Below are 27,586 nucleotides of genomic sequence, written 5' to 3'. Positions count from 1 at the left end.
TGTTAAGTACCCTACCCTTCACCCTTCTGTTCTCCTTGAACCCCAGAGGCACCTGCCCCTTTCCCAGCCACTTACCTGGCACCAGACCTCGACACAGTGGCCCATGAGCCCCCACTGGTGGGGCCTCATGCCAGAAACTTCACCAGACAAACACAGGCTCAGCTGGACTGGAAGCAATGAGGGCTGCCAGGCATGGGACAAGGCAAGACTGTTGGGTAGCACTTTTCTTTCCACTTTGCAAATACATGTGGCCATCCAGGACACTGGCCTTTCCCTTGTGCAGAGAATCTGCAGGCTTCATTTGCTTTTCAGACAATGAATCTTGCATTTTTTACAAAGCATGCTGGGGACTCATTACTCCCAATAATTGTTGAAAAGTTACAAAATTCCCACGGAGTACAGACTTACCAACTAAAGAATGTGCAGATCTTAGTAGCCCCACCGCCACCAGGGCTTTCTTTAAAAGAGAAAGCCCTACAGGGGGAAAAAGATTCCTACAGGGGAATTTTCTGTATGATATTGCTGTTGTACAATTGCTAAGTCATGTCTGACTCTTCGTGACCTCATGGACTGTAGCACCCCAGGCTCCTCTGTCCTTCACTATATCCCAGAGTTTGCTTAAATTCATGTTCATTGAGTTAGTGATGTTACCTTACCATCTTATCCTCTGCCACCCTCTTCTCCTTTGGCCTTCAATCTTTCCCCAGCATCAGGGTCTTTTCCAATGAGTCGGCTCTTCCCATCAGGTGCCCAAAGTATCGGAGCTTCAGCTTCAGCATCAGTACTTCCAGTGAATATTCAGAGTTGGTTTCCTTGCTGTCCAAGGGACAGTCAAAAGTTTTCTCCAGTACCACAGTTTGAAAATATCAATTCTTCAGCACTCAGTCTTCTTTATGGTCCAACTCTCATATCCATACATGACTACTGGAAAACTAATAGTCTGCTTTGACTATACAGACCTTTGTTGGCAAAGCGATATCTCTGCTTTTTAATATGCTGTCTAGGTTTGTCATAGCTTTCCTTCCAAGGAGCAAGCATCTTTGAATTTCATGGCTGCAGTCACCATTCGCAGTGATTTTGGAGCTCAAGAAAATAAAATCTACACTGTTTCCACTTTTCCCCCTTCTATTTGCCATGAAGCGATAGACCAGATACCAAGATCTTAGTTTTTTGAATGTTGAGTTTCAAGTCAGTTTTTTCACTTTCCTCTTTCACCCTGTCATCAAGAGGCTCTTTAGTTCCTCTTCACCTTCTGCCATTAGAGTGGTATCATTTGCATATCTGAGATCATTGATATTTCTCCTGGCAATCTTGATTCCAGTTTATGATTCACCCAGCCTGGCATTTCGCATGATGTACTCTGCATATAAGTTACATAAGCAGGGTGACAATATACCAAAGGAGATTAAACCAGTCAATCCTAAAGGAAATCAACCCTGAATATTCACTGAAAGGATGGATACTGATGCTGAAGCTTCAATACTCTGGCTACCTACAGTGAAGAGCGGACTCACTGGAAAAGACCCTGATGCTAGGAAAGATTGAGGGCAAGAGGAGAAAGGGGCAACAGAGGATGAGATGGTTGGATGTAATCACTGACTCAATGGACTTGAGTTTGAGTAGACCTAGGAGATAGTGAAGAACAGGGAAGCCTGATGTGCTGCAGTTCATGGGATTGCAAAGAATCAGACATAACTTAGTGACTGAACAACAACTATACAGTCTTGATGTACTCCCTTCCCAATTTTGAACCAGTCTGTTGTTCCATGTCTGGTTCTAATTGTTGCTTCTTGACCAATATATAGGTTTCTCAGGAGACAGGTAAGGTGGTCTGGTACTTCTGTTTCTTTAAGAATTTTCCATATTTTTTTTGTGATCCATACAGTCAAAAGCTTTAGCATAGTCAATGAAGCAGAAATATATGTTTTTTTCTGGAATTTCCTTGCTTTCTCTTATGTTCCAGCAAATGTTGGCAATTTGATCCCTGGCAATTGCTAGCAATTGTTGGCAATTACTAGCTCAAACTAATACAGTTGCTAGTATGGTAGTTTGAACATTCTTTGACATTGCCCTTCTTTGGGATCGAAATGAAAACTGACCTTTTCCATTCCAGTGGCCACTGCTGAGTTTTCTCAATTTGCTGACATATTGAGTGCAGCACTTCAACAGTTTAAATGAGGCATACACTTATTATTTTGTGTTTCATAATCTTAGCAAAAAAAGTCAAAGTTATGTTACTCATGTTACTTTTTTTCCCGATAGGAATCAGCTCAACTACATCACAGAAGAACTTAGAAACCCTTCCAGGTAAGAAAGCTGAGTCAGAGCAGGAGACAGTGGACAGGTCAGCATGCTTCTCTCCCCCAAACATAAGGTGGAACAGCTTCCCCTAATCACCCACCCCCCACTTCCAGACAGTGGATGGTTTCCTATCAGCTCATTGACATTCATCAGACCTTGATTTTGTTTGAGGTAGTAGAATGGTTGCTAACAGGAAGGAAGAACTCTAGCTTATTTTGCATTATGACCAAATTCAGTTTTACTGCCCTGGAGTCTAAGGAGAGGGAGAGTTCTTTCTCATTAGAAAATGTCAATGTCCCCACTGGGGCTCTGCTGTCCCTCTAGCCCCCTGCTTCTTGGTGAGCATAAGCCAACCTCAGGCAGGGCAGTTCCCCAGGGAGCAGGTAGAGGGCCAGCCGGGCAGGTGGAAGAAAGGACTAGACTAACACCACAATCTTGTGAGTCTGTCGTGGATGCTCTGGTCTGACTGGGTCTCTGGGTCCCCGCCCCTCCCAGAAACCTGCCCCTGGCCATCATCATCGGGATCTCACTGGTGACAGGCTGCTACATCCTCATGAACGTGTCCTACTTCACTGTGATGACCGCCACGGAGCTCCTGCACTCCCAGGCTGTGGCCGTGGTGAGTGCCGGGGTCTCTGTGGGAGCGGACAGGCAAAGGATAAACGCTCAAGCTGAAGGACCCTGTGTGTGTAGCGGGGTGGAATAATCGTCTAGGAGGCCAGACACGGGGAGATGGGTTAGGGCAGCCCCAGAGACCCGGCCTACGTTGCAGGTGGCCAGTAGCTGGGAGGTCCCGCCTTCCCAGCACACCCTACCTGCCTCGTCAACACAGGGCGCAGGGCTCCACTTCACCAGGGTTGGGACTTTGACAGGCAAGTGTGGGGGAGAGCAAGATCAGGGGAGTCATTGAAGGAGGGAGTGATGATAACGGATTGTGGAATTCATCTGGGTGAGGAGGGAAGCAGGGATAGGGGGATGGGGATGACGGACAGGGGAAAGGTGGGCGGGGTCCATGTGCTGGAGAAGACCTGCGGAGTTGGGGCAGGACAGGAAATGAAGCTCAAAACCGGCAGTGAGGTGACATGGCAGGGAGCGGAGAGAGGCAGGCTTGGTGACCGGCCCACTGACCCTGAGACCAGGCGGCTCAGGTGGGGAGGGGGGAGACCAGGTCATTCCGAGGAAGGCAGAGTGAGGGCGTCGGAGGATGTGGAAACACTGAGAATCATGCCAGGCAGCAGGGGAGAAGATCTCTCCATCACCATCCGCAGAGGTGGGGTGCGGGGCGGGGAGCGGTCTTTTTCTCCAGACTGGTGCCCCGCAGTTCCTCAGGGAGGCGTCCTGAAAGCCAGCTCAGTGGGGCCGCTGGGAGGGCTCAGCAGCCTGTGAGGCCGGTGGCTCTTGGGGGCGCACGGTCTCAAGACGCACCCACTTCTCCCTCAGACGTTTGGTGACCGTGTCCTCTACCCCGCCTCGTGGATCGTTCCGCTCTTCGTGGCGTTTTCAACCATCGGCGCTGCTAACGGGTCGTGCTTTACTGCTGGCAGGTAGGGCCCGGCACCTCCCCTGGGCTGGAGCGCGCAGGTATGCAGGGCGGCGCCAGGGCCGGGCCTGAGTCCCCAGTGATGGAGCGGAAAGCATACCCCGGGCGGGAGGGGGCACGTGGAGCGGGCGGGCACGTGGCGCTGGTCCCAGGGGTCCAGAGCGAGTGGGGACAGGGCCACCCGCCCCAGCGCAAGGCAGGGCTTGGCGACCCGGCTGAGCGAGGTTTACTTACGGGACTTTTCACGGAATGAGCTTTCTTGAACATCTTTTCATGTTAACACATACACAGTCTAGATCAGGAATTGGTAAACTGAAAGGTAGATAGTGAAGAGTTTAGGCTTGCAGGCCATGTAAACCCATCCTGCTCTGTCTTTGCAGTAGGAAAGCCAACAGCTGTGTCTATGGTCCAGGAAAACTTTATTTACATAACCAGGCACTTGGCCAGTCCCTGCCGGGCCTCTGGCCCCTACCTGGTCTAGAGACAGTTAGCTATGTTGGAATCCTCTTGACCAATGTAGCATAATTTCACATTACCTCCACTCATGGGCTGGGTTGGGGGGGTTTTCACAGACATTGGCAGGGAACATTCTGAGCATGTCTTTGTTCATCTCTCCAGCATTCTGGGCGGTATAGTCCTGAGAGTGAAATTGCCAAAGGTTATATACGTATACACTTTAAAAAATGAAATCTATACCACAAAATCATTCCTTAGTGCTAGTCCTTTAAGACTTCTTCAAAAGTGTCTTGGTTGTTCTAGATACTATGCACTTCTATCCGAATTTTAGAATTACCCTACCAATTTCTACAAAAAAGCCTTAGGGACTTTGATTAGAACTTTACTGAATCTATAGTTCAATTTGGAGAGGACTGCCAGCTTCAAAGTACTGATTCTTCTAATTTATGGGCATGGATTTATATCCCCATTTATTTAGGTCTTCTTTTTTTTTGGAGTGGCAGTTTTCAGTATATAATTCTTACACATATTTTGTCAGATTTACCCTGAAATATTTCGTATTTCTTCATGCTATTATAAATGGTATTTTTTTAAATGCAAAAAATTTCAGTTTCTGATTAGTCTGTTTCAGGTACAACTCTTTTTGTTTGTTGTTCAGTCACTAAGTTGTGTCCAACTCTTTGCAATCCCATGGACTGCAGCACGTCAGGCTCCCCTGTCCTTCACTATCTCCTGGAACTTACTCAAATTTATGCCCACTGAGTCGATGATGACATCCAACCATCTCATCCTCTGCCACCCCCTTCTCCTTTTGCCTTCAATCTTTCCTGGCATCAGGGTCCTTTTGAATGAGTCATCTCTTCCCATCAGGTGGCCAAAGTATTGGAGCTTCAGCTTCAGTCCTTCCAATGAATATTCAGGGTTGATTTCCTTTAGGATTGACTGGTTTGATCCCTTTGCAGTCCAGTGAACTCAAAAGAGTCTTCTCCAACACAGTTCAAAAACATCAGTTCTTCAGTGCTCAGTCTTCTTTGTGGGCCAACATGTACATGACACTGGAAAAACTGTAGCTCTGACTGTATGGACGTTTGTCAGCAAAGTGATGTCTGCCTTTTAATATGCTGTCTAGGTTTGTCATAGCTCTCCTTCCAAGGAGCAAGCATCTTTTTTTTTTTTTTTTTTTTCTTTTTTTTTTTTTTTTATTATTATTTTTTTTTTTTCCAGTGGGTTTTGTCATACATTGATATGAATCAGCCATGGATTTACATGTATTCCCAATCCCGATCCCCCCTCCCACCTCCCTCTCCACCCGATTCCTCTGGGTCTTCCCAGTGCACCAGGCCGGAGCACTTGTCACGTGCATCCCACCTGGGCTGGTGATCTGTTTCACCATAGATAGTATACAGAGCAAGCATCTTTTAATATCATAGCTTCCCTAGTGGCTCAGTGGTAAAGAATCTGCCTGCAGTGCAGGAGACCCGAGTTCAAACCCTGGATCAGAAAGATTCCCTTGGAGAAGGGAATGGCTACCCACTCTAGTATTCTTGCCTGGAGAATTCCACAGACAGAGGAGCCTAGTGGGCTATAGTCTATGGGGTCACAAGGAGTTGGACATGACTGAGCAACTAACAGATGCACATATAGTATTTCTATTTTTAGTTTTTTGAGGAAACTTCATACTGTTTTCCACAGTGGTTGCACCAATTTGCATTTCCACCAACAGTTTACAAGGGTTCCCTTTTCTCCACATCCCTGCCAACATTTGTTATTTATGGTCTTTTTGATGATAGCCATTCTGACAGATATGAGGTGATATCTCATTGTGGTTTTGATTTGATTTGCATTTCTCTGATGACTAGTGATATTGAGCATCATTTTATGTGTCTGTTGGCCATCTTTGTGTATTTTTCATAAAAATATTCAGTTCTTCTGCCCATTTTTAATTGGATTGTTTTTATGATATTGAGTTGTATAAGTTATATATATTTGGGATATTAACCCCTTATTGGCCATATCATTTGCAAATATTTTCTCCCATTCAGTGGGTTGTCTTTTTGTCAGTGGATTCCTTTGCTGTGCAAAAGCTTTTAAAGTTAGTTAGTTCCCACGCTTCTGAATAACCAACAAATCATAGAAGAAATAAAAAAAGAAATCAAAATATGTATAGAAATGAATGAAAATGAAAACACAACAACCCAAAACCTATGGGACACTGTAAAAGCAGTGCTAAGGGGAAGGTTCATAGCATTACAGGCTTACATCAAGAAACAAGAAAAAAGCCAAATAAATAACCTAACTCTACACCTAAAGCAATTAGAGAAGGAAGAAATGAAGAACCCCAGGGTTAGCAGAAGGAAAGAAATCTTAAAAATTAGGGCAGAAATAAATGCAAAAGAAACTAAAGAGACCATAGCAAAAATCAACAAAGCTAAAAGCTGGTTTTTTGAAAAAATAAACAAACTTGACAAACCATTAGCAAGACTCATTAAGAAACAAAGAGAGAAGAACCAAATTAATAAAATTAGAAATGAAAATGGAGAGATCACAACAGACAACACTGAAATACAAAGGATCATAAGAGACTACGACCAGCAGCTCTATGCCAATAAAATGGACAACTTGGATGAAATGGACAAATTCTTAGAAAAGTATAACTTTCCAAAACTGAACCAGGAAGAAATAGAAGATCTTAACAGACCCATCACAAGCAAGGAAATCGAAACTATAATCAAAAATCTTCCAGCAAACAAAAGCCCAGGTCCAGATGGCTTCACAGCTGAATTCTACCAAAAATTTAGAGAAGAGCTAACACCTATCTTATTCAAACTCTTCCAGAAAATTGCAGAGGAAGGTAAACTTCCAAATTCATTCTATGAGGCCACCATCACCCTAATTCCAAAACCAAAGATGCCACAAACAAAGAAAACTACAAGCCAATATCACTGATGAACATAGATGCAAAAATCCTTAACAAAATTCTAGCAAACAGAATCCAACAACATATTAAAAAAATCATACACCATGACCAAGTGGGCTTTATCCCAGGAATGCAAGGATTCTTTAATATCTGCAAATCAATCTATGTAATACACCACATTAACAAATTGAAAGATAAAAACCATATGATTATATCAATAGATGCAGAGAAAGCCTTCGACAAAATTCAACACTCATTTATGATTAAAACTCTCCAGAAAGCAGGAATAGAAGGAACATACCTCAACATAATAAAAGCTATATATGACAAACCCATAGCAAGCATCACCCTCAATGGTGAAAAATGAAAGCATTTCCCCTGAAATCAGGAACAAGACAAGGGTGCCCACTCTCACCACTACTATTCAACATAGTGTTGGAAGTTTTGGCCACAGCAATCAGAGCAGAAAAAGAAGTAAAAGGAATCCAGATAGGAAAAGAAGAAGTGAAACTCTCGCTGTTTGCAGATGACATGATCCTCTACATAGAAAACCCTAAAGACTCTTCCAGAAAATTACTAGAGCTAATCAATGAATATAGTAAAGTTGCAGGATATAAAATTAACACACAGAAATCCCTTGCATTCCTATATACTAACAATGAAAAAACAGAAAGAGAAATTAAGGAAACAATACCATTCACCATTGCAACAAAAAGAATAAAATACTTAGGAGTATATCTACCTAAAGAAACAAAAGACCTATACATAGAAAACTATAAAACACTGATGAAAGAAATCAAAGAGGACACAAACAGATGGAGAAACATACCATGCTCATGGATTGGAATAATCAATATTGTCAAAATGGCTATTCTACCCAAAGCAATCTATAGATTCAATGCAATCCCTATCAAGCTACCAACGGTATTTTTCACAGAACTAGAACAAATAATTTCACAGTTTGTATGGAAATACAAAAAACCTCGAATAGCCAAAGTAATCTTGAGAAAGAAGAATGGAACTGGAGGAATCAACCTGCCTGACTTCAGACTCTACTACAAAGCCACAGTCATCAAGACAGTATGGTACTAGCACAAAGACAGCAATATAGATCAATGGAACAGAATAGAAAGCCCAGAGATAAATTCACGAACCTATGGACACTTTATCTTCAACAAAGGAGGCAAGGATATACAATGGGAAAAAGACAACCTCCTTATCAAGTAGTGCTGGGAAAACTGGTCAACCACTTGTAAAAGAATGAAACTAGAACACTTTCTAACACCATACACAAAAATAAACTCAAAATGGATTAAAGATCTAAATGTAAGACCAGAAACTATAAAACTCCTAGAGGAGAACATAGGCAAAACACTCTCCGACATAAATCACAGCAAGATCCTCTATGAGCCACCTCCCAGAATATTGGAAATAAAAGCAAAACTAAACAAATGGGACCTAATGAGACTTAAAAGCTTTTGCACTACAAAGGAAACTATAAGTAAGGTGAAAAGACAGCCCTCAGATTGGGAGAAAATAATAGCAAATGAAGACACAGACAAAGGATTAATCTCAAAAATATACAAGCAACTCCTGAAGCTCAATTCCAGAAAAATAAATGACCCAATCAAAAAATGGGCCAAAGAACTAAACAGACATTTCTCCAAAGAAGACATACAGATGGCTAACAAACACATGAAAAGATGCTCAACATCACTCATTATTAGAGAAATGCAAATCAAAACCACAATGAGGTACCATTATACGCCAGTCAGGATGGCTGCTATCCAAAAGTCTACAAGCAGTAAATGCTGGAGAGGGTGTGGAGAAAAGGGAACCCTCTTACACTGTTGGTGGGAATGCAAACTAGTACAGCCACTATGGAAAACAGTGTGGAGATTTCTTAAAAAACTGGAAATAGAACTGCCATATGACCCAGCAATCCCACTTCTGGGCATACACACTGAGGAAACCAGATCTGAAAGAGACACGTCCACCCCAATGTTCATCACAGCACTGTTTATAATAGCCAGGATATGGAAGCAACCTAGATGCCCATCAGCAGATGAATGGATAAGGAAGCTGTGGTACATATACACCATGGAATATTATTCAGCCGTTAAAAAGAATTCATTTGAATCAGTTCTAATGAGATGGATGAAACTGGAGCCCATTATACAGAGTGAAGTAAGCCAGAAAGATAAAGAACATTATAGCATACTAACACATATATATGGAATTTAGAAAGATGGTAACGATAACCCTATATGCAAAACAGAAAAAGAGACACAGAAATACAGAACAGACTTTTGAACTCTGTGGGAGAAGGTGAGGGTGGGATGTTTCGAAAGAACAGCATGTATACTATCTATGGTGAAACAGATCACCAGCCCAGGTGGGATGCATGAGACAAGTGCTCGAGCCTGGTGCACTGGGAAGACCCAGAGGAATCGGGTGGAGAGGGAGGTGGGAGGGGGGATCGGGATGGGGAATACGTGTAACTCTATGGCTGATTCATATCAATGTATGACAAAACCCACTGAAATGTTGTGAAGTAATTAGCCTCCAACTAATAAAATAAATAAATAAATAAAGTTGAGAACACTTTCATAGAAAAAAAAATAAATAAAGTTAGTTAGTTCCCATTCTTTTACTTTTGCTCTTATTTCCTTTTCTTTAGGGGACAGATCCAAAAAGATATTGCTATAATTCATGTCAGAGAATATCCTGCCTATGTTTTCTTCTAGTTTTGTGGTTTTGGGTCTTATATGTAGGTCTTTAATCCATTTTATTTTTGATTATGGTATGACCATATGTTCTAATTTCATTCTTTTGCATGTAGCTGTCCAGTTTTCCCAGCACCACTAGTTGAGGAGACTGTCTTTTCATCATTGTATTATTTTTGCCTCCTTTGTTGTCGATTAGTTGACCACAAGTATGTGGATTTGTTTCTGGGCTCTCTGTTCTGTTCCATTGATCTGTGTGTTTGTGTCTGTTTTTCTGCCAGTACCTTACTGTTTTGATAACTGTAGCTTTGGAGTCTAAAGTCAGGGAGTGTGATATTTCCAGCTCTTTTCTTCTTTCTAAAGATTGTTTTGGTTATTTGGTGCCTTTTGTGTTTCCATACAAAATTTAAAATTATTTGTTCTAGTTCTGGCATTTTGATAGGGATTGCACTGAATCTGTACATTGCCTTGGGTAGTATGGTCATTTTAACAATGGTATATCTTTCCATCTGTTAATGTTACATTCAGTTTCTTTCATCTATGTGCTATAGTTTTCTGAGTGTAGGTCTTCTATTAATACTTCCTTAGGTAAGTTTATCCCTAGGTATGTTATTCTTTACATAATTGTAAATGCTGCTGTTTCCTTAACTTCTCTGACAGTTGTCAATGTATAGAAATGCAACACATTTCTGTATATTAATTTTGTGCATGCATGCTAAACCACTTTAGTCATGTCTGACTCTGTGTGACCGTATGGACTGCAACCCACTAGGCTCCCCTGTCCATGGATTCTCCAAGTAAGAATACTGGAGTGGATTGCCATTTCCTTAAATTCTCTGACAGTTATTACTATTTGGAAATGCAACAGCTTTCTGTATATTAATTTTGTACCCTATAACTTTGCCAAATTCATTGATGAGCTCTAGTAGTTGTTTTTTTTTTTTTTTTTTTTTTTGTAGTGTATTTAGGATTTTCTCTGTATAGGATTGTGTTGTCTGCAAAGACTGACAGTTTTACTTCTTCCTTTCCAGTTTGGATTCCTTGTATTTTTTTTTTTTTTCTTTTTTTGGTTTGAGTGTGTCACTCAGACTTCCAATACTATGTTGAATAAAAGCCAAGATCGGGCATCCTTGTCTTGTTCCTGATCTTAGACGAAATGTTTTCAGCTTTTCATCATTGAATATAACATTAGCTGTGGGCTTATCATATATGGCCTTTAGTATGTTATGTTTCCTCTATACCCACTGGAGAGTTTTTGTCATAAGTGAATACCAAATTTTGTCAAAAGCTTTTCTGCATCTCTTGAGATAATCATATGATTTTTATTCTTCAATTTGTTAATGTGATGTATTCCACTGATTGACCTACAGATACTGAACCATCCTTGCATCCCTGGGAAAAATCTCACCAGTCAATCATGGTGTATGATATTTTTAAACATTTGCTGAATTCAGTTTGTTTATATTTTCAGGATTTTTGCATCTATTTTTTTTAACTTTAATTATATATTTATTAATTTCCATGATTTTATAAAATAGTTTTTCCCCCTTTGGTCATTTGAAACTATTTTTATTTTTTTATTTTTTTTCAGTTATTTTTATTAGTTGAAAGCTAATTACTTTACAATATTGTAGTGGTTTTTGCCATACATTGACATGAATCAACCATGGATTTACATGTGCTCCCCATCCCGATCCCCCCTCCTGCCTCCCTCCCCATCCCATCCCTCTGGGTCTTCCCAGTGCACCACCCCTGAGCACTTGTCTCATGCATCCAACCTGGGCTGGTGATCTGTTTCACCCTTGATAGTATACTTGTTTCAATGCCGTTCTCTCAAAACATCCCACCCTCGCCTTCTCCCACAGAGTCCCAAAGTCTGTTCTGTACATCTGTGTCTCTTTTTCTGTTTTGCATATAGGGTTATCGTTACCATCTTTTTAGATTCCATATATATGTGTTAGTATACTGTATTGGTCTTTATCTTTCTGGCTTACTTCACTCTGTATCATGGGCTCCAGTTTCATCCATCTCATTAGAACTGATTCAAATGAATTCTTTTTAATGGCTGAGTAATATTCCATTGTGTATTTTGCATCTATTTTTAACAGTTATATTGGCCTGTAATTTTCTTTTTTGTGTGGTATCTTTATCTGGTTTTGGTATAAAAGTAATGCTGGCCTCACAGAATGAGTTCAGAAGCATTTCCTCTGCATTTTTTGGAATTGTTTGAGAACAATAGGTGTTATCTTTTCTCTACATATTTGGTAGAATTCACTTGTGAAGCCATCTGGACCCAGACTTTTCCTTTTTGGGAGTTTTCAAATTGCTGACTCAATTTCACTACTGGGAATTGGTCTATTCATATTTTCTGTTTCTTCCTGACTCAGTTTTGAGAAATTACATTTCTAGGAATTTGTTGATTTCTAATTGGTTGTCCATTTTATTGGCATATCATTGTTCACAGTAATCTCTTGTGACCCTTTGTATATCTATGGTTTTGCTTATAACTTTCCCCTTTTCAGTTCTGATGATATTGATTTGGGCCCTCTTTTCTTCTTGATGTTTCTTGATTTTGTTTTTCAGAGTCAGCTTTTAGTTTCATTGATCTTTTCTGTTTTCTATATTTATCATTTATTTCCTTCTACTAACTTTGGATTTTGTTTGTTCTTTTTCTTGTTCTTTTAGGTATAAGATTTAGCCATCTTATTGATTGACTAAAGAATCTTATTTCCTGAGGTAGGATTTTATCACTGTAAACTCCCCTCTTAGAACTGCTTTTGCTATGTCCAGTAGATTTTGGATCATTGTGTTTTCATTTTTGTTTGTCTCCAGGTACTTTTTGATTTCGTCTTTGATTTCTTTAGTGATCCATTGGTTATTTAGTAGCATATTGTTTAGCTTCCACATATTTGTGCTTTTTACAGTTTTTCTTTTTGTAGTTGATTCCTCTCATAGCATTGTGACCAAAACAGATGCTATGATTTTAGCTTTCATAAATTTACCAAGGCTTGTTTTGTGGCCTAGCATGTGATCTCTCCTAAAGAGTGTTTCATGTGTACTTAAAAAGAATGGGTATTGTGCTGTTTGGGGATGGAATGTTCTATATATACTAAGTCCATCTGGTGTAATAGGTCATTTAAGACCAGCATTTGCTTATTGATTTTCTGTCTGACCTGTCCATTTATATAAGCGGGGGTGTTAAAGTCCCTTCCTATCATTGTGTTACTTTTATTTTCTTCTTTACATGTTAGTATTTGTTTTATATATTTAGGTGCTTGTATGTTGAGAGCACATATTATATTTACCATCATTATATCTTCTTGGATTGATCCCTTGATTGTTGTGTAATGCCCATCTCTTGTAAGTCTTTAAACTCTATTCTGCCTGATATAAGTATTGCTACCCAAGTTTTGGTTTGATTTCCATGGAATAACTTTTTCTATTCATTCACTTTCAATCTATGTGTATCTTCAGATCTGAAGTGAATCTCCTGCAGGCAGCATATATACAGGTCTTATTTTTATATCCACTCATATATCCATCCATTTTATATCCACTCTATGTCTTTTGAGCATTTAGCCCACTTACAGTTAAAGTAATTACATAAATGTATGTTCTTATCACCATTTTGTTATTTGAGGTTGTTTTAATAGGTCTTTTTTGTTCCTCTCTTGTGATTAGATGGTAATCTTTCGTGTTATGTTTGAGTTCCTTTTTATTTTTGAATCTATTATAGTTTTGGTTTGAGTTATATGAAGTTTATATATAACAAAGTATACACACACACACACACAAAACATGACTGCTTTAAGCTGCTGATCTAATTTCAAATGCATTGAACAACCCCGCCTTTGTATTGTCCTCCACTTATGAGTACTGCTTTTGACAACATGTTTTATTGCATCTAATTGTTTTGTGTATTTAACTACTTGTTGTGATATATAGATGACTTTTTACTTTCTTTTAACCTTCCTACTAGCTTTGTATGTGGTTAATTTTCTACCTTTACTGTTTATTTGCAAGGGCTCCTGTTTTTTTATATCTTTTTGGTAGATTATTTCCTTTTTCAGTAGGAATACTCTTTTTGCCTTAAATTCTAATCTGATATTGATATTGCTGAATCAGCTGTCTTTCAGACTGCTACTTTTAGTAACATGTCTAACCCCTTTTATTGTCTACCTCTCAGTGATATGGGTTCTGGCTTGTGTCTCTTTCAACAAACCCAACCTGACAGTCTCCAGCTGAGCAAGTGGAATTTGATTACATTGGATATGATTACTGCTAGAGATAGATTAATTCCTAGCATATTCCTTCATGTTTTCTTGGCTTAAAAAATCTTACCCTCATTTATTAACCATCAAATGTTTTTATTCCTTTTTTTTTCTTGTCCTGATGTAGATGGAAGTTATATTTCTATTCTTTTAGCAATTCCCTTTAAAATTTAACATGAATACCTACTAGAGTCTATCAGTATCTCAGTTTTCTTTCCTCTCTTGCAAGGGCTTTCCCTTTCATATCATCTAGTATATCAGCTACACCGTGTTTGTAAAGTAAACCAATCCTCCAAAAAAGTCTATCATGACAGAAATAAAAAATCCAATACTTACCTATATACAAAACGTGTTTTACTGCTGTCTCCTTAACATTACTTCTTCAATAAACTTAGTTCAATGTCCTCTTTTGTTGGAATAGACTTTTTAATAGTTTCCAACAAGGACTGAAGAAAAGTAAATGTCTCATAGCTATTGTTTATTTAAACATTTATTTTGCCAGTAGTCTTGAATGATGATTTAGCTATGCAGAATTCTAATCTGAAAATCTAATCAATTTCCCTCATCACTTTCAAAGTGTTATTTCTCATGAGATGGCTATTGTTCTGACCGTCCTAATTTTGTAGTTAATCTTTTAAATTCGGTAGCTTAAATTTTTTCCCTTCCACTATAATGTTTATATCTGGGTATGTTTTATTTCCTGAGCTGGGTTCAGTCTGAAGGCTCAGAATGTTCTGATTGTATAAAGGCTCTCTGTTCTTCTTTGTTGTTTTTTAAGATTTATTTATTTGGTTGTACTGGGTCTTAGTTGCAGCATGCAGCATCTTTAATTGCAGCATGCAAACTCTTAGTTGCAGCATGTGGGATCTAGTTCCCAGAAAAGGAATCAAACCCAGCATGGAGTCTTAGCCATTGGACCAGACCACCAGGGAAGTCCCTTTCTGCTCTTCTTTGAATTTCCTTATCCCATTCAATATATTCAAGCTTCTTCCTGTGTTTCTTTCTTAATTTCCTGGCTATATTTTCTATTTCTCTATGCTTCATATTCAGTCTCAGTTCAGTTCAGTCACTTAGTTGTGTCTAACTCTTTGCAACCCCATGGACTGCAGCAAGCCAGGCTTCCCTGCCCATCACCATCTCCTAGAGCTTGCTCAAACTCACGTCCATTGAGTCAGTGATGCCATCCAACCATCTCATCCTCTGTCATCCCCTTCTCCTCCTGCTTTCAATCTTTCCCAGCATCAGGGTCTTTTCCATTGAGTCAGTTCTTCGCATCAGGTGGCCAAAGTACTTTTTAAATTTGTATTTTTCTGTTGATTAAATTCTTAACTACGATAACTTTTTGTTTTGTTAGGAATTCCATTTAGCTCTCCTTCACCTTTAACTTACCATTTTAGACACTGCCTTTCATGTTCTTGAATAATCAGGAGTTCTGGGAAAGGGTAGGGGTTATTAAGCCACTTGTTTGCATCAGCTGACTCATCCTTAATTTTTTTATTTTTTTGAAAAGTACCAAACTAGATTTAAGAATTACAAGGCACATCTGTGTTGGCATCTGTCAAATGCATCAAGAACTGTGGTTCATAAGCCCTGAAATAGTTTTTACATTTGTTTCTTGCACAAATTTCAGGACTTAGATCAGGTATCTCTTCCTTGAAAGGGCCTCCCCAACCTCCCACTTCACCTACCCCTCCCCCAGCTGACCCCTCTGTACCAGGCTGCATTCCTCTCAGTTCAGTTGCTCAGTCGCTCAGTCATGTCCAACTCTTTGCAACCCCATGGGCTGCTGCACACTAGGCTTCCCTGTCCATCACCAACTCCCAGAGCTTACTCAAACTCATGTCCATCGAATCGGTGATGCCGTCCAACCATCTCATCCTCTGTTGTCCCCTTCTCCTCCTGCCTTCAACCTTTCCCAGCATCAGGGTCTTATCCAATGAGTCAGTTCTTTGCATCAGGTGGCCAGAGTATTGGAGCTTCAGCATCAGTCCTTCCAATGAATATCCAGGACTGATTTCCTTTAGGGTTGACTGATTTGATCTCCTTGCAGTCCACGGGACTCCAGAGTCTTCTCCAACACCACAGTTCAAAGGCATAAATTCTTTGGTGCTCAGCTTTCTTTATGGTCCAACTCTCAAATCCATACAGGACTACTGGATAAACCATTGTTTTGACTAGATGAACCTTTGTTGGCAAGTAATGTCTCTGCTTTTTAATATGCTGTCTAGGTTGGTCATAACTTTTCTTCCAAGGAGCAAGCATCTTTTGATTTCATGGCTGCAGTCACCATCTGCAGTGACTTTGGAGCCCAAGAAAATAAAGTCTGTCACTGTTTCTATTGTTTCCCCATCTATTTGCCATGAAGTGATGGGACCAGATGCCATAATCTTCACTTTTTGAATGCTGAATTTTAAGCCACCTTTTTCACTTTCCTCTTTCACTTTCATCAAGAGGCTCTTTAGTTCCTCTTCACTTTCTGCCATAAGGGTGGTGTCATCAGCATATCTGAAAAAAGCAAAAATGAAGTTGCTCAGTCCTGTCTGACTCTTTGCAACCCCATGGACTGTAGCCTAACAGGCTCCTCTGTCCATGGGATTTTCCAGGCAAGAGTACTGGTGTGGGTTGCCATTTCCTTCTCCAGGGGATCATCCCTACCCAGGGATCGAACCCAGGTCTCCTGGATTGTAGGCAGATGCTTTACCATCTGAGCCACCAGGGAAGTCGTGTATCTGAGGTTATTGGTATTTCTCCCAGCAATCTTGATTCCAGCTTGTGCTTCATTCAGCGTGGCATTTTGCATGATGTACTCTGTATAGAAGTTAAATAAACAGGATGACAGTATACAGCCTTGTTGTACTCCTTTCCCAATTTGGAACCAGTCCATTGTTCCATGTCCAGTTCTAACTGTTGCTTCTTGACCTGCACACAGATTTCTCAGGAGGCAGGTAAGATGGTCTGGTATTCCCATCTCATTAAGAATTTTCCACAGTTTGCTGTGATTCACACAGTCAAAGGCTTTGGCGTAGTCAATAAAGCAGAAGTAGATATTTTCTGGAACTCTCTTGCTTTACCTGTGATCCAATGGATGTTGGCAATTTGATATCTGCTTCCTCTGCCTTTTCTAAATCCAACTTGGACATCTGGAAGTTCTCAGTTCACATACTGTTGAAGCCTCATTTGGAGAATTTTGAGTGTTACTTTGCTAGTGTGTGAGATGAGTACAATTGTGTGGTATTTGATGTAATTTGAACATTCTTTAGCATTGCCTTTGTTTGGGATTGGAATGAAAACTGACCTTTTCCAGTCCTGTGGCCACTGCTGAGTTTTCCAAATTCGCTGGCATACTGAGTGCAGCACTTTTAACAGCATCATCTTTTAGGATTTGAAATAGCTCAGCTGGAATTCCATCACCTCCACTAGCTTTGCTCATAGTGATGCTTCCTAAGGCCCACTTGACTTCACATTCCAAGATGTCTGGCTCTAGGTGAGTGATCACATCATCATGGTGATCTGGGTCATTATCATCTTTTTTGTATAGTTCTTCTGTGTATTCTTGCCACCTCTTCCTAGTATCTTCTGCTTCTGTTAGGTCCATACCATTTCTGTCCTTTATTGTGCCCATCTTTGCATGAAATGTTCCCTTAGTATCTCTAATTTTCTTGAAGAAATCTCTGGAGAAGGGAACAGCAAATCACTTCAGTATTCTGGCCTTGAGAACCCCATGAACAGTGTGAAAAGGCATTCCTCTAAGAAGCATTTAATCAGCTTACTTGTGCAAAACTCACTTTTTCCAGAGACTGGACTCCTATCTGAAAATACCAGGGTCATAACTCAGTCCTTTTCTCTGTGGCCTCAGTAGTGAGATTAGGACACACTTGCTCTGTGATCATACTGTAACCTATACTCTTTCATTGACTGACTTCCTTATTATTGCCCTTTCAGACTTGTTTTCGTTGCAGGCCGGGAAGGCCACATGCTAAAAGTGCTGTCTTACATTAGTGTCAAGCGCCTCACTCCAGCTCCTGCCATCATCTTTCATGTAAGTATGAATTCTCCCATGAAACACCCTCTTAAGGCAGAGGGTCCCTCAGTCTGGATGATAAAGTATAAACCTGATCACTAAGTTCAGTGATTTTCAAATGACCCAGGTTCCCCAGTCCTCAGGTATATAAAAAAGTTCAAAACAATTAAAATAATTTACTCAAATTTCTGCTCCTTGTTCTAAATTTATCTATGAAAGATACTGTTTGAATCTTCCAAGCTCGTACCCTCTATATGTCTTACATGCACATTTGTGTGCTCTGGGTCCCTGGTAACAAACTGTACGAAACCCCACTAGCTTTTGGGGAAGGAGAATAAGGCATTTTACGAGGTGGCTAATGACAACAGCTTCTCATTGTGGTCCAATAATTCATAAGTCATGGGACGCTTGTGAACTAAAGGCGCTTTGACATTTTCTGATTGGAATTTCTCAGTGAGGGGTAGTCCTTGGTTGTATGTATCTATTTTGGGCAACTCTGGACCATCCACACCCTAGCTTAAGGGCCAGAATCTTCCTCCATCCTGAGGAGAGCCCCTGTTCTCTGTCAACCTACTCCCTCTGGAGATGAGAAAACAGATGCAGAATTACAGGAATTACAAGTCCAGGATAGTGCAGTAAATGCAGTCAATACCAGACCTAGACAGCCTGGGTTTTCTAGTGCAGGGTTCTTTCCCCCAGTGAAAACTCTCTGCCGGGAAAATTAATAATTAGGAGGCTGATGTGATATACATTTTGTTTTTCTCCTGTTTAAAAGAGCTACCTATCTTCCAAGTCCTTTCCATCACACCTCAAAGACAAGAGCTATAATTTCACCAGTCTGACTTGACCCCAAATATAATGGGATAAACAAAAGTTTTCTTTCACATTAAGGTGTTTATCCACTGCTTCTTTTGTCTTTTGTGAAGTCATAAGGGTAATGTTTTCATGTACTGATGACCTAAGAATTCATTCTTCTTTCTTCTAGAGCATGATAGCGATCATTTACATCATCCCTGGTGACATAAACTCATTAGTCAATTACTTCAGTTTTGCTGCATGGCTGTTTTATGGTTTGACGATCACTGGACTAATTGTGATGAGGTTTACAAGGAAAGAACTGAAAAGACCTATCAAGGTAGGTTTAGTTCCCCAAATGTCACAAGTGGCTTTGTTTTCCTGAAGTGAGCTAGACAGAGGTAACTAATTTATTCATTTAGATGTAACTATTTTAAGTTCTAGGAGCCTGCTTTCTATTTTCAACCTTTTCTCCTGAATGTCATACTTAAGAGTGGAGTTTCCTCTTCGTCTCATATAAATTATGATCCAGTCAGCCATCTCATTATTCATTTATTAACGTTATCAGCAATACCTGTGATCTGTCTAAGCAAAGGGAGATTTCCAGTTCTGGCAGTTTCAGGATCTCTCAAGCATACACTTTTTGTCTACTGATGGGAACTTCTGACTCAGACCCAGACCTGTTCCTGTGCATGCAGCCACCTACAGTCCACTTCTGCAATCTGTCTTAGGCTCCTTCCCACCTGCCTCCATGGCTGCTGTGGGTCCATATACCGGTGGGGAAGGAGAATGTATTGTGTTTTGCTTATGTTACGGGCTTTTTTTTTAAACCTATGGCATATATTCTTTGGAGAAGGAAATGGCAACCCACTCCAGCATTCTTGCCTGGAGAATCCCATGGACAGAGGACCCTGGAGGGCTATAGTCCATAGGGTCGCAAAGAGTTGGACATGACTGAAGCGACTTAGCACATATATTCTTATGATAACAAGCACAGATTTAAGAAAAAGGTAGGCAAGAAGAGGGCTTCAGAAACTATATAGCAAGAATAAAAATAGTGTCTTTATCTTTGGAATTCTGTTTCAGAAATCTGGTTAAAAGTCTTTCTGGCATGGTAGCTTGACTGTTACCCAGTTGCTAAAGTCAGCAGAGGTGTAGAGTGGCCTGCTGCGATCAGGCAGTTCCCCTCAATCAGGAAATCAAGCATGTAAAATCATGATGGTAGCACAGATTTGTAATCTGCACAAAACCTCTCAAACAGATATAAAAAGGATTTGAGAAAAAATTAGGAGACAGGAAAGAAAATGAGAGAGATCATCATATGTGTAACTGGAGTTGCTGAAGAAGAAAATGCAAGTAACAGAATTCTTAAAAGCTGTGATTTAAGAAACATTTCCTGAATTTGGAAGGAAAGGAGGAGAGGGGACCTTAAGAGGAGGCAGAGACTTGAATCAACACACTGAAAGGCATACAGTGTAACTGGGGTATCCTAACTAGAGTGGGCAACAATAAATACATTCTGATAAAACTATGGAGTTTTTTTTTTTAAACACTTTTGGTATATCACATCCTCTTTCTTGTCCTCTTCCACCCCAATTTACTTATAAAGAAAAGGAAATATACAGGCATCAGAGTTCTTACCAGCTACACTTTATGCCATAAGACAGTGGGCAACTTATTTAAGATATTCAAGGAAGGAAAATGTAAGTCAAATATTTTATATGTACTCAAGCTGACCTTGAAGAATAAAGTTACCAATGAGAGAACTCAAAGCATACATTGTTATATGAGACCTTCCTTCCTTTGGCATCACTAGAGAATGAGCTTTAGAAACCAAAAATTCATGGGCATAAGGTGAATATATTTAAGAACTAAGACTTAATGACAGGAGATAAGGATGACAAAACAGTATGTACTTATTAAGCACCGACAACATAATATAACAAAAGTGGACGAGAAAGCATAGGAAAGTACTCAAGTTAAGGGAAGTGTGTCAGAGAAACTGCTTTAGGATACCATTTGAAATTAGATGCTGGGGAAAAAATAATAATAATAAATAAAATGAACTGACACAACAACAACAATAAAAAAGAAATTAGATGCTGGATGGGGGAGAAGAAAGCTTACTTCATTACTGCTTATTATGAACAAAAAAAGGGGAGACAAAGGTATTATATTATACCTATTTATAATGGTAATGCTCAGAAGAAAGGGCTTCCCTGGTGGCTCAGTCGATAAAGAATCTGCCTGCAATGTGGGAGACCTGGGTTCGATCCCTGGGTTGAGAAGCAAGAAAAATAGTGTTTATAGATAAATATATCCAACACACACACACACATACATACCCATGAAACATCATCATGAAAGAACCTATATATAAAGACTCAAACAGGGGAACAAATCAGAATATCTTCCTGGTTGACATTTTCTCAGTAAAATGCTTATTAGGGTTTTTTGTTGTTACTGTTTTTTTTTGCTTATTAGTTTTTTAACATTCCCAAACTTTACAGAATCTATGAATCTCTTAATAGTATGTCTAACTGATAGTTATATGGGAAAAAATGAGTATTTAAATTTCCAAAGCCCGCTATAGTAATTTTAATACATGTGTGTGAAAAGTTTCAAATGACATTCCAAACCCGACACAAGTTACCATCATGTGTAGGTGTATTGAAAAGTGTGAAAAAGCATGTGTATCTCAGACATTGGGAAACACGTTATTGCATTAAAGGTAACCATTTACTAACAGTCATACTAATTGGTGCCCAGGAAATCATTTTTTAAAGCAGCTAACTTCTAGGTGTAACACATTTGTTGTTGTTTAGTCACTAACTCATGTCTGACTCTTTGTGGCCTCATGGATTGCAGCCTGCCAGGCTTCTCCAGCCATGTCATCTTCCAGGCAAGAATATTGGAATGAGTTGCCATTTCCTTCTCTCCAGGGGATCTTGCAGACCCAGGGACTGCACCCTTGTCTCCTGCATTGCAGGTGGATTCTTTACCACTGAGCCACCAGGGAAGCCCATAACACATGTTGGAGATATATATGCATTTACTGTCTTTTAGTTATATCTGAAAACTCTACATAGAAGTTTGGGATTTCACCTGATACATGGTAATTTTTCCCACTTTAACAATAAAGGAAGTAGAGCCTCTGGTGAGAATTTTCCCATAGAATGTCACTCTTCAAAGAGCAGGAAACTGACAGTTAAGTAGAAGTTACTTTATATAGACACATGAAACAATATGAAGTCCAAACTTACCAGCTGTATGAATAAACTGGCTTATTCAGCTTAAATAGTTTAAATTGCTCATTAAAAGAAAAAAATAATTTTTAGGCAGGTTTACAAAGTGGTGAAAGATTAAAAGGATAGGCAAAGAAAAACCAAGCAAATGAAAAACGTAGAAAATAGGGGCTGTGATCTTATCAGACAAGCACTCAGACCCAGAACACAAGACAAAGACCATTTAGTAATAATGGCTAAAGAGATAAGAGTTATGAAAACCTATTTACCACACCATGTAATTACTTTTACGAAATAAAACCACAGGAAACACAAGGAGAAACAGACACACACAAATAGAAGACTTTAAAACATCTGCCTCAGAGCAGGATAGATCCAGGCACATCACTAGTAAAAGTGACTGAAGATCTAAAACAATGTAACAGGTACATTTTAGAGATTCCTATCAAATTCTGAGTCCCCCAAACAGCAGTCACACCTTTTCAGGTAAAGAGGGGACAGGTCTGAATCTGTAATGCCACCAAGAAAAACTCCGATTAAAAAGTCAGAAATGATACAGAGTACATTCTCTGTCTATAATGCAATAAAACAGGAAATCAATTTTAAAAATTAACATCCTTTTCGGTCCAAATGGAGACAGGAAATCAAAGTGCATAAACTCCTAAAAATAACAATAATGAAAACAAGACATATAATCTATGATCAGTGCTTTAAGGAAGTTCTGCTATATTACTTACATCAACAAAAAAACAAACTAAATAGACAACTCAAAAAGCAAGAGAAAAATCAACTAAGAAAACCAAAAGAGTGTAGAAGGAATCAGTAAAGCTAAAGAAGAACTTAAGATGCTTAACTGGATTATTTTTTAGAATTTCACCATGAACTCAGATTCTGCTGGGGTTAGTTTTAGTAAGCTGTATTTTCCTAGAAAACTGTCCATTTCAGGTAGGTGTTTGAATTTATTTGTATACAGCTATACAAAATAGTTTATGATTTTTTAAAAAAAACTTCCTATGTTCTGGAGATTATTTCTCCATTTTTGTTTATCTGTGTATTTATGCTGTTTTGTTTTTTTTTTTCAGGTAAGCTACAGGTTGTTTTACTGGTTTTTCAAATTATTTTTATGGACTGTAACAGTAATACCAAACCTTGCAAAGACAGCACAGAAAAATCACAGACCAATCTCACTTTTGAATATTGATAGAAAAATCATAAAATAATTTAACAAATAGAATCCAATTATATTAAAAACATACCACGACTAAGTCCAGTCTGTACGAGCGTGGCTAAAGATTAGAATGAACTGGATTTAATTCATGGGGGATGTAATTCATTATATTAATATACCTACGGTGAATACCGCTATGATCACCTCCCACAGATGCCAAAAACCACCAGATAAAATTCAACGTACATCACTGATACAGACACAAATAGAAATGCAATATCTTGTCCTTGGTATGATCACACACACAAACATAGCTTATGGCAAAAAGCAATCTTAGTTCTGTTCTGAAGACAGCAGCCAGGCAATTACATAAGAGAAAGCAATTTGGAGCGTAAAGATTAGAGAAGATTTTTGAAAGTCTTTCTCCATTCAAAGAAAATAAAAAAAACTGTACACCTGGAAAACCCAAAAGGATCAAAGAAAAAACTACAAGAAAATATAGTAAAGTAATAAGACATAAAATTAAGACACTGAAATCAATTGCCTTTATTTATAAAAATGATGGGCAATTAAAAGAAAATGAAAGACAACACCTCATCTTCCCCCCACTCTGTCCAAAACAAAAACCTAGCCATAAACTTTAACAAGAGGTTAGACTTCTCAGTGGAAAAGTAAAATTCTCCTGCAAGACAAAAAAAGTAACTTGAACAAATGGAAATTCATCATCATCTTGGATAGGGAAACTCAGCATTGTTCATTTAGACATTTCATGTAACTACAATAAAAAACAGCATCTAATTTTTTCTCTGGAGTTAGACTGGCTGATTATACAGTTCATATTGAAGAACAAACTATTAATAGCAAGAATGGCCAGGGAAAACCTGGCCACTAAATATTAAATTTAAATATTAAAATATAGATTCTAAAATTTAAATATCACAGTACTGATGCATGAAGAAAACATAAACTGTTTTGTAATCCAAGAATGGAGAAAACCTTTCCAGTAACTCAAAAATCAAGAAGTAATTTTTTTAAAAGGGCAACCATATCTCCTGGCCAAAATAAAAATGCATGCATTCAAATAAGGAGAAGAAAATTGAAAGCACATATATATAATATTAGGGGAAATATCTGCAATAATATCATACACACAAAAAAGGTAACAGCCCTCATTTAAAGAGTTCCTAAAATTGAGATGGGAGTTACTAACAACTGAAATGGACAAAAGATATAAATGGACACAATTCACAAAAGACAGTTCAATGAGAAAAATGCAGTGACACTTAAACATGAAACAAATGGACCCCAGCACACACTTTTGTTCCTAACAAGAGACAGACGCCAGAATTCTAATGAGCTACCATTTCTTGCTTATGAGATGGGGCAGAAATCCTAGAGTTTGGCCACACCCCATGGAGGCAGCCATGGGGAAAACAGCCTTTTCCAACACTGCTAGTGGAATTCAAATGATATAGCCACTATGAATGGAAACCTGGCCATATCCAGCAAAATTACATATGCATTTACCTTATGACCCAGTCATCTTGTTTTGAGGTAATCCATCCCCAAGTGAAGTTGACAAAAAATATGAAACATACCCAGGGTCATTTATTGCAGCATTAACTGTAAAAGCAAAAGACTCAACACAAACCAAATGTCAATTAGTGGAAGACTAGCTGAATAAGTTTGGAACATCCACCAAGTAGAGTGGTATGCAGCAGTAAAATGGATAAGTAATTTTATACAACACTGCTATCTCTGAAGTATATTAATGGAAAAAAACAAGGTGTAACACTGTGTTTTATGTATTTGCTACCTTTCATGTAAATGTAGTGGAAGATGAACAGGTGTATGCATGTTTGTGCATATACATGTGCTTATTCTCAAAAAGAAATACTGGAAGAATAAAGCAAACTCAAGAAAAAATTTATAATATAAAAAAATAAAACACTGAAAAGGGAAAGAGCAAATCCCTGAAAACTCCAAACAAATGGAGATAAAAAAATATTACTCTATAAAAAGTAGATGACATAACCACACAGAGCATAATTCCCAGAACTGATACTAAAGTGCATGACTTTTAATTGCATTTCCCTTGTGGCTTATACTCTTCTGTTCAAAAGGACTACAAAAAAAGTCTTAAACTTCATGCTACTTACAGTGGTAGTACTGGTATAGGGAAGCCTGGCATGCTGCAGTCCATGGGGTTGCAAACAGTCAGACACGACTGAGCAACTGAACTGAACTGAACTGGTATAGTTTTTGTTATAGGCACATTGTAAGATAAAGAAAATAAGTAATCATGTGAAAGCCGTTATGAAGATTTTCAAAAAGGAGCATTAGGAAAGAAAATGTAAGTCTAGAGTAAAATAAGGAAAAAAGTGCAATCTTACATTTGAATCAAAACTATTAGAATCATTTGTGCAATGTTTTCCCCTTCTTGAAAAAAAATAATTTTTCTCTGTCCTGGTGAAAGAACACTGAATACTCCATCCACCCAGATGATGGTTTCTAAGTGTCCGTTTCCTACCGAAAAGAAACAGCTTCCTGGAGAAATGGGTGAATCCAGATCTGCTAGGACTGGATGTCTCTCGAGCTCCTGAACTCACTGATTGACTTCAGGGATTCGAAAGTGTGGCAGTCAGACCTAAGTGCTTCCTGAGGTGATGAAAGGAAGTGCACCGCTCCATCACAAAGGGCTCTTGCCTCCAGGTCTAATCACCGGTTTAGAGCAGATGAGAGGGACAGAGGAGCAAGTTATCAGCAGAGCCAGATGAAGACAGTGTAGGACACACCATCCAATTCCGACAACAAATTAATCATGAGACAGAGCAAGGAGGGAACCAACATGTTAAAATCGAAGTCCTTGTCAGTGAGAAATGTGTGATGTGTATTTTACAGGTAAAATGATGTGAAGGCGTTTTCTTTATAATCTAGGGAAAAGAAAAAGAACAGGTGAAATAAGGTCAGCAAATTTACTTATAAGTGATTGAAACTAACTACATTCTTCTTTCTCTATCAAGGGTATGAAAAATTTCAAAAGGGAAACAAATGCACACGGCCAAGTCGTGACTCCTTGTTGTTTTGCCTGCAGGTGCCCATTTTCATCCCCATCTTGGTGACTCTCTTATCCGTGTTTTTGGTTCTGGCTCCAATCATCAGCAAACCTGCGTGGGAGTATCTCTACTGTGTGTTGTTTATGCTGAGCGGCCTTGTATTTTATTTCCTTTTTGTCCACTACAAGTTTGGATGGGCTCAGAAAATCTCAAGTAAGTATCAAGCGGGGGACCGCTGTGCTGTAGTGAAGCCAGGCAAGCCCAGCACCCCGCAGCCTCATCTGCCCCGATGCTACCAGGGCTTTCTCGTCACGGGTCTCACACAGCTGACAAATTTCATCTCCTCTTTGGCAGGACACGTGACCTGTTCCCCTCAGGGTGACACCCCTGGGGTCCACCTGTGGCCTCTATTATTTCCCAAGGACTTTGCTCCTTTCTTGAAAGAGCTCCTCCTGCCTCCAACCTCTTTACGCTGACCTAAGCCTAAAGCTGAGGGGTTGCTGGTGCTCTACTACAAAAACGAAAGAAAAGGTTAATAACTATCAGAAAACCAGCCACACTTGCCTGTGCCTCTGAAAGTGGACTTGCATTTGATTCTATTGACAGAGAATCTAGCCAGGATAACTTACAACCTAAAGGCCCCACCCAAATATGCCTTATTTCTCAGCTTTGGAGTGTTTAGCCAAGCTGTTCCCAGCAAAAACTGTTAAGTTAGAATTAAGGAAGTAGAGAGAATGAACCACCTGTATGTTAAAGGAAATGCCGACTAAGTGACTTCAGACTACACAGTCAGCCTTGGTCAACGGTAGTTAAATATACACATATAACTGAGTCATTCATGTTTTTCCTATAAATGGTTTGGTGGCAGTAAAATATTTAGCAGGTTCCTAATGCTTTCGTGGGAAATAACTTATCTCCAAAGAACCACCACAGCTCCCAGGATGGTCTGCCCATCTCTACCTACCTGTGTCCTCCGAGCACAGGCTCTAACGGGAGACATATCACCAAGGAGTAACAGTGTCACTGCTCACCTGTAAGTGGGGTGAAGCTGATTTTTATTGATGCTTTTCTAACTGCACTTCCCCCCCAG

The 27,586-nt window shown here is 39.3% G+C and overlaps 1 protein-coding gene across 2 annotated transcripts in view; it reads left to right on the top strand.

Annotated features, from left to right (window-relative positions):
- SLC7A9 (solute carrier family 7 member 9) overlaps positions 1-27,586 on the top strand; it is a 33,621-nt gene that overhangs the window by 5,125 nt on the left and 910 nt on the right. Inside the window, exons 7-13 of one of the 2 annotated variants that reach the window (XM_061138944.1) lie at positions 2,263-2,307; positions 2,797-2,920; positions 3,742-3,845; positions 18,154-18,250; positions 19,218-19,367; positions 26,535-26,709; positions 26,851-27,580. In XM_061138944.1, the coding sequence (XP_060994927.1) occupies positions 2,263-2,307; positions 2,797-2,920; positions 3,742-3,845; positions 18,154-18,250; positions 19,218-19,367; positions 26,535-26,709; positions 26,851-26,972 (817 nt within the window). In that variant the 3' untranslated portion in view covers positions 26,973-27,580. Of the gene's footprint in view, positions 1-2,262; positions 2,308-2,796; positions 2,921-3,741; positions 3,846-18,153; positions 18,251-19,217; positions 19,368-26,534; positions 26,710-26,850; positions 27,581-27,586 lie in introns of those variants that run through there. The other variant, XM_061138945.1, reaches the window with a different exon arrangement.

The sequence above is a fragment of the Dama dama genome, chromosome 4 (genome assembly GCF_033118175.1).
Source record: "Dama dama isolate Ldn47 chromosome 4, ASM3311817v1, whole genome shotgun sequence".
NCBI lineage: Eukaryota > Metazoa > Chordata > Mammalia > Artiodactyla > Cervidae > Dama > Dama dama.
Note: the sequence above shows the minus strand (reverse complement) of the source record. Positions and strands in the feature narration are given on the sequence as shown.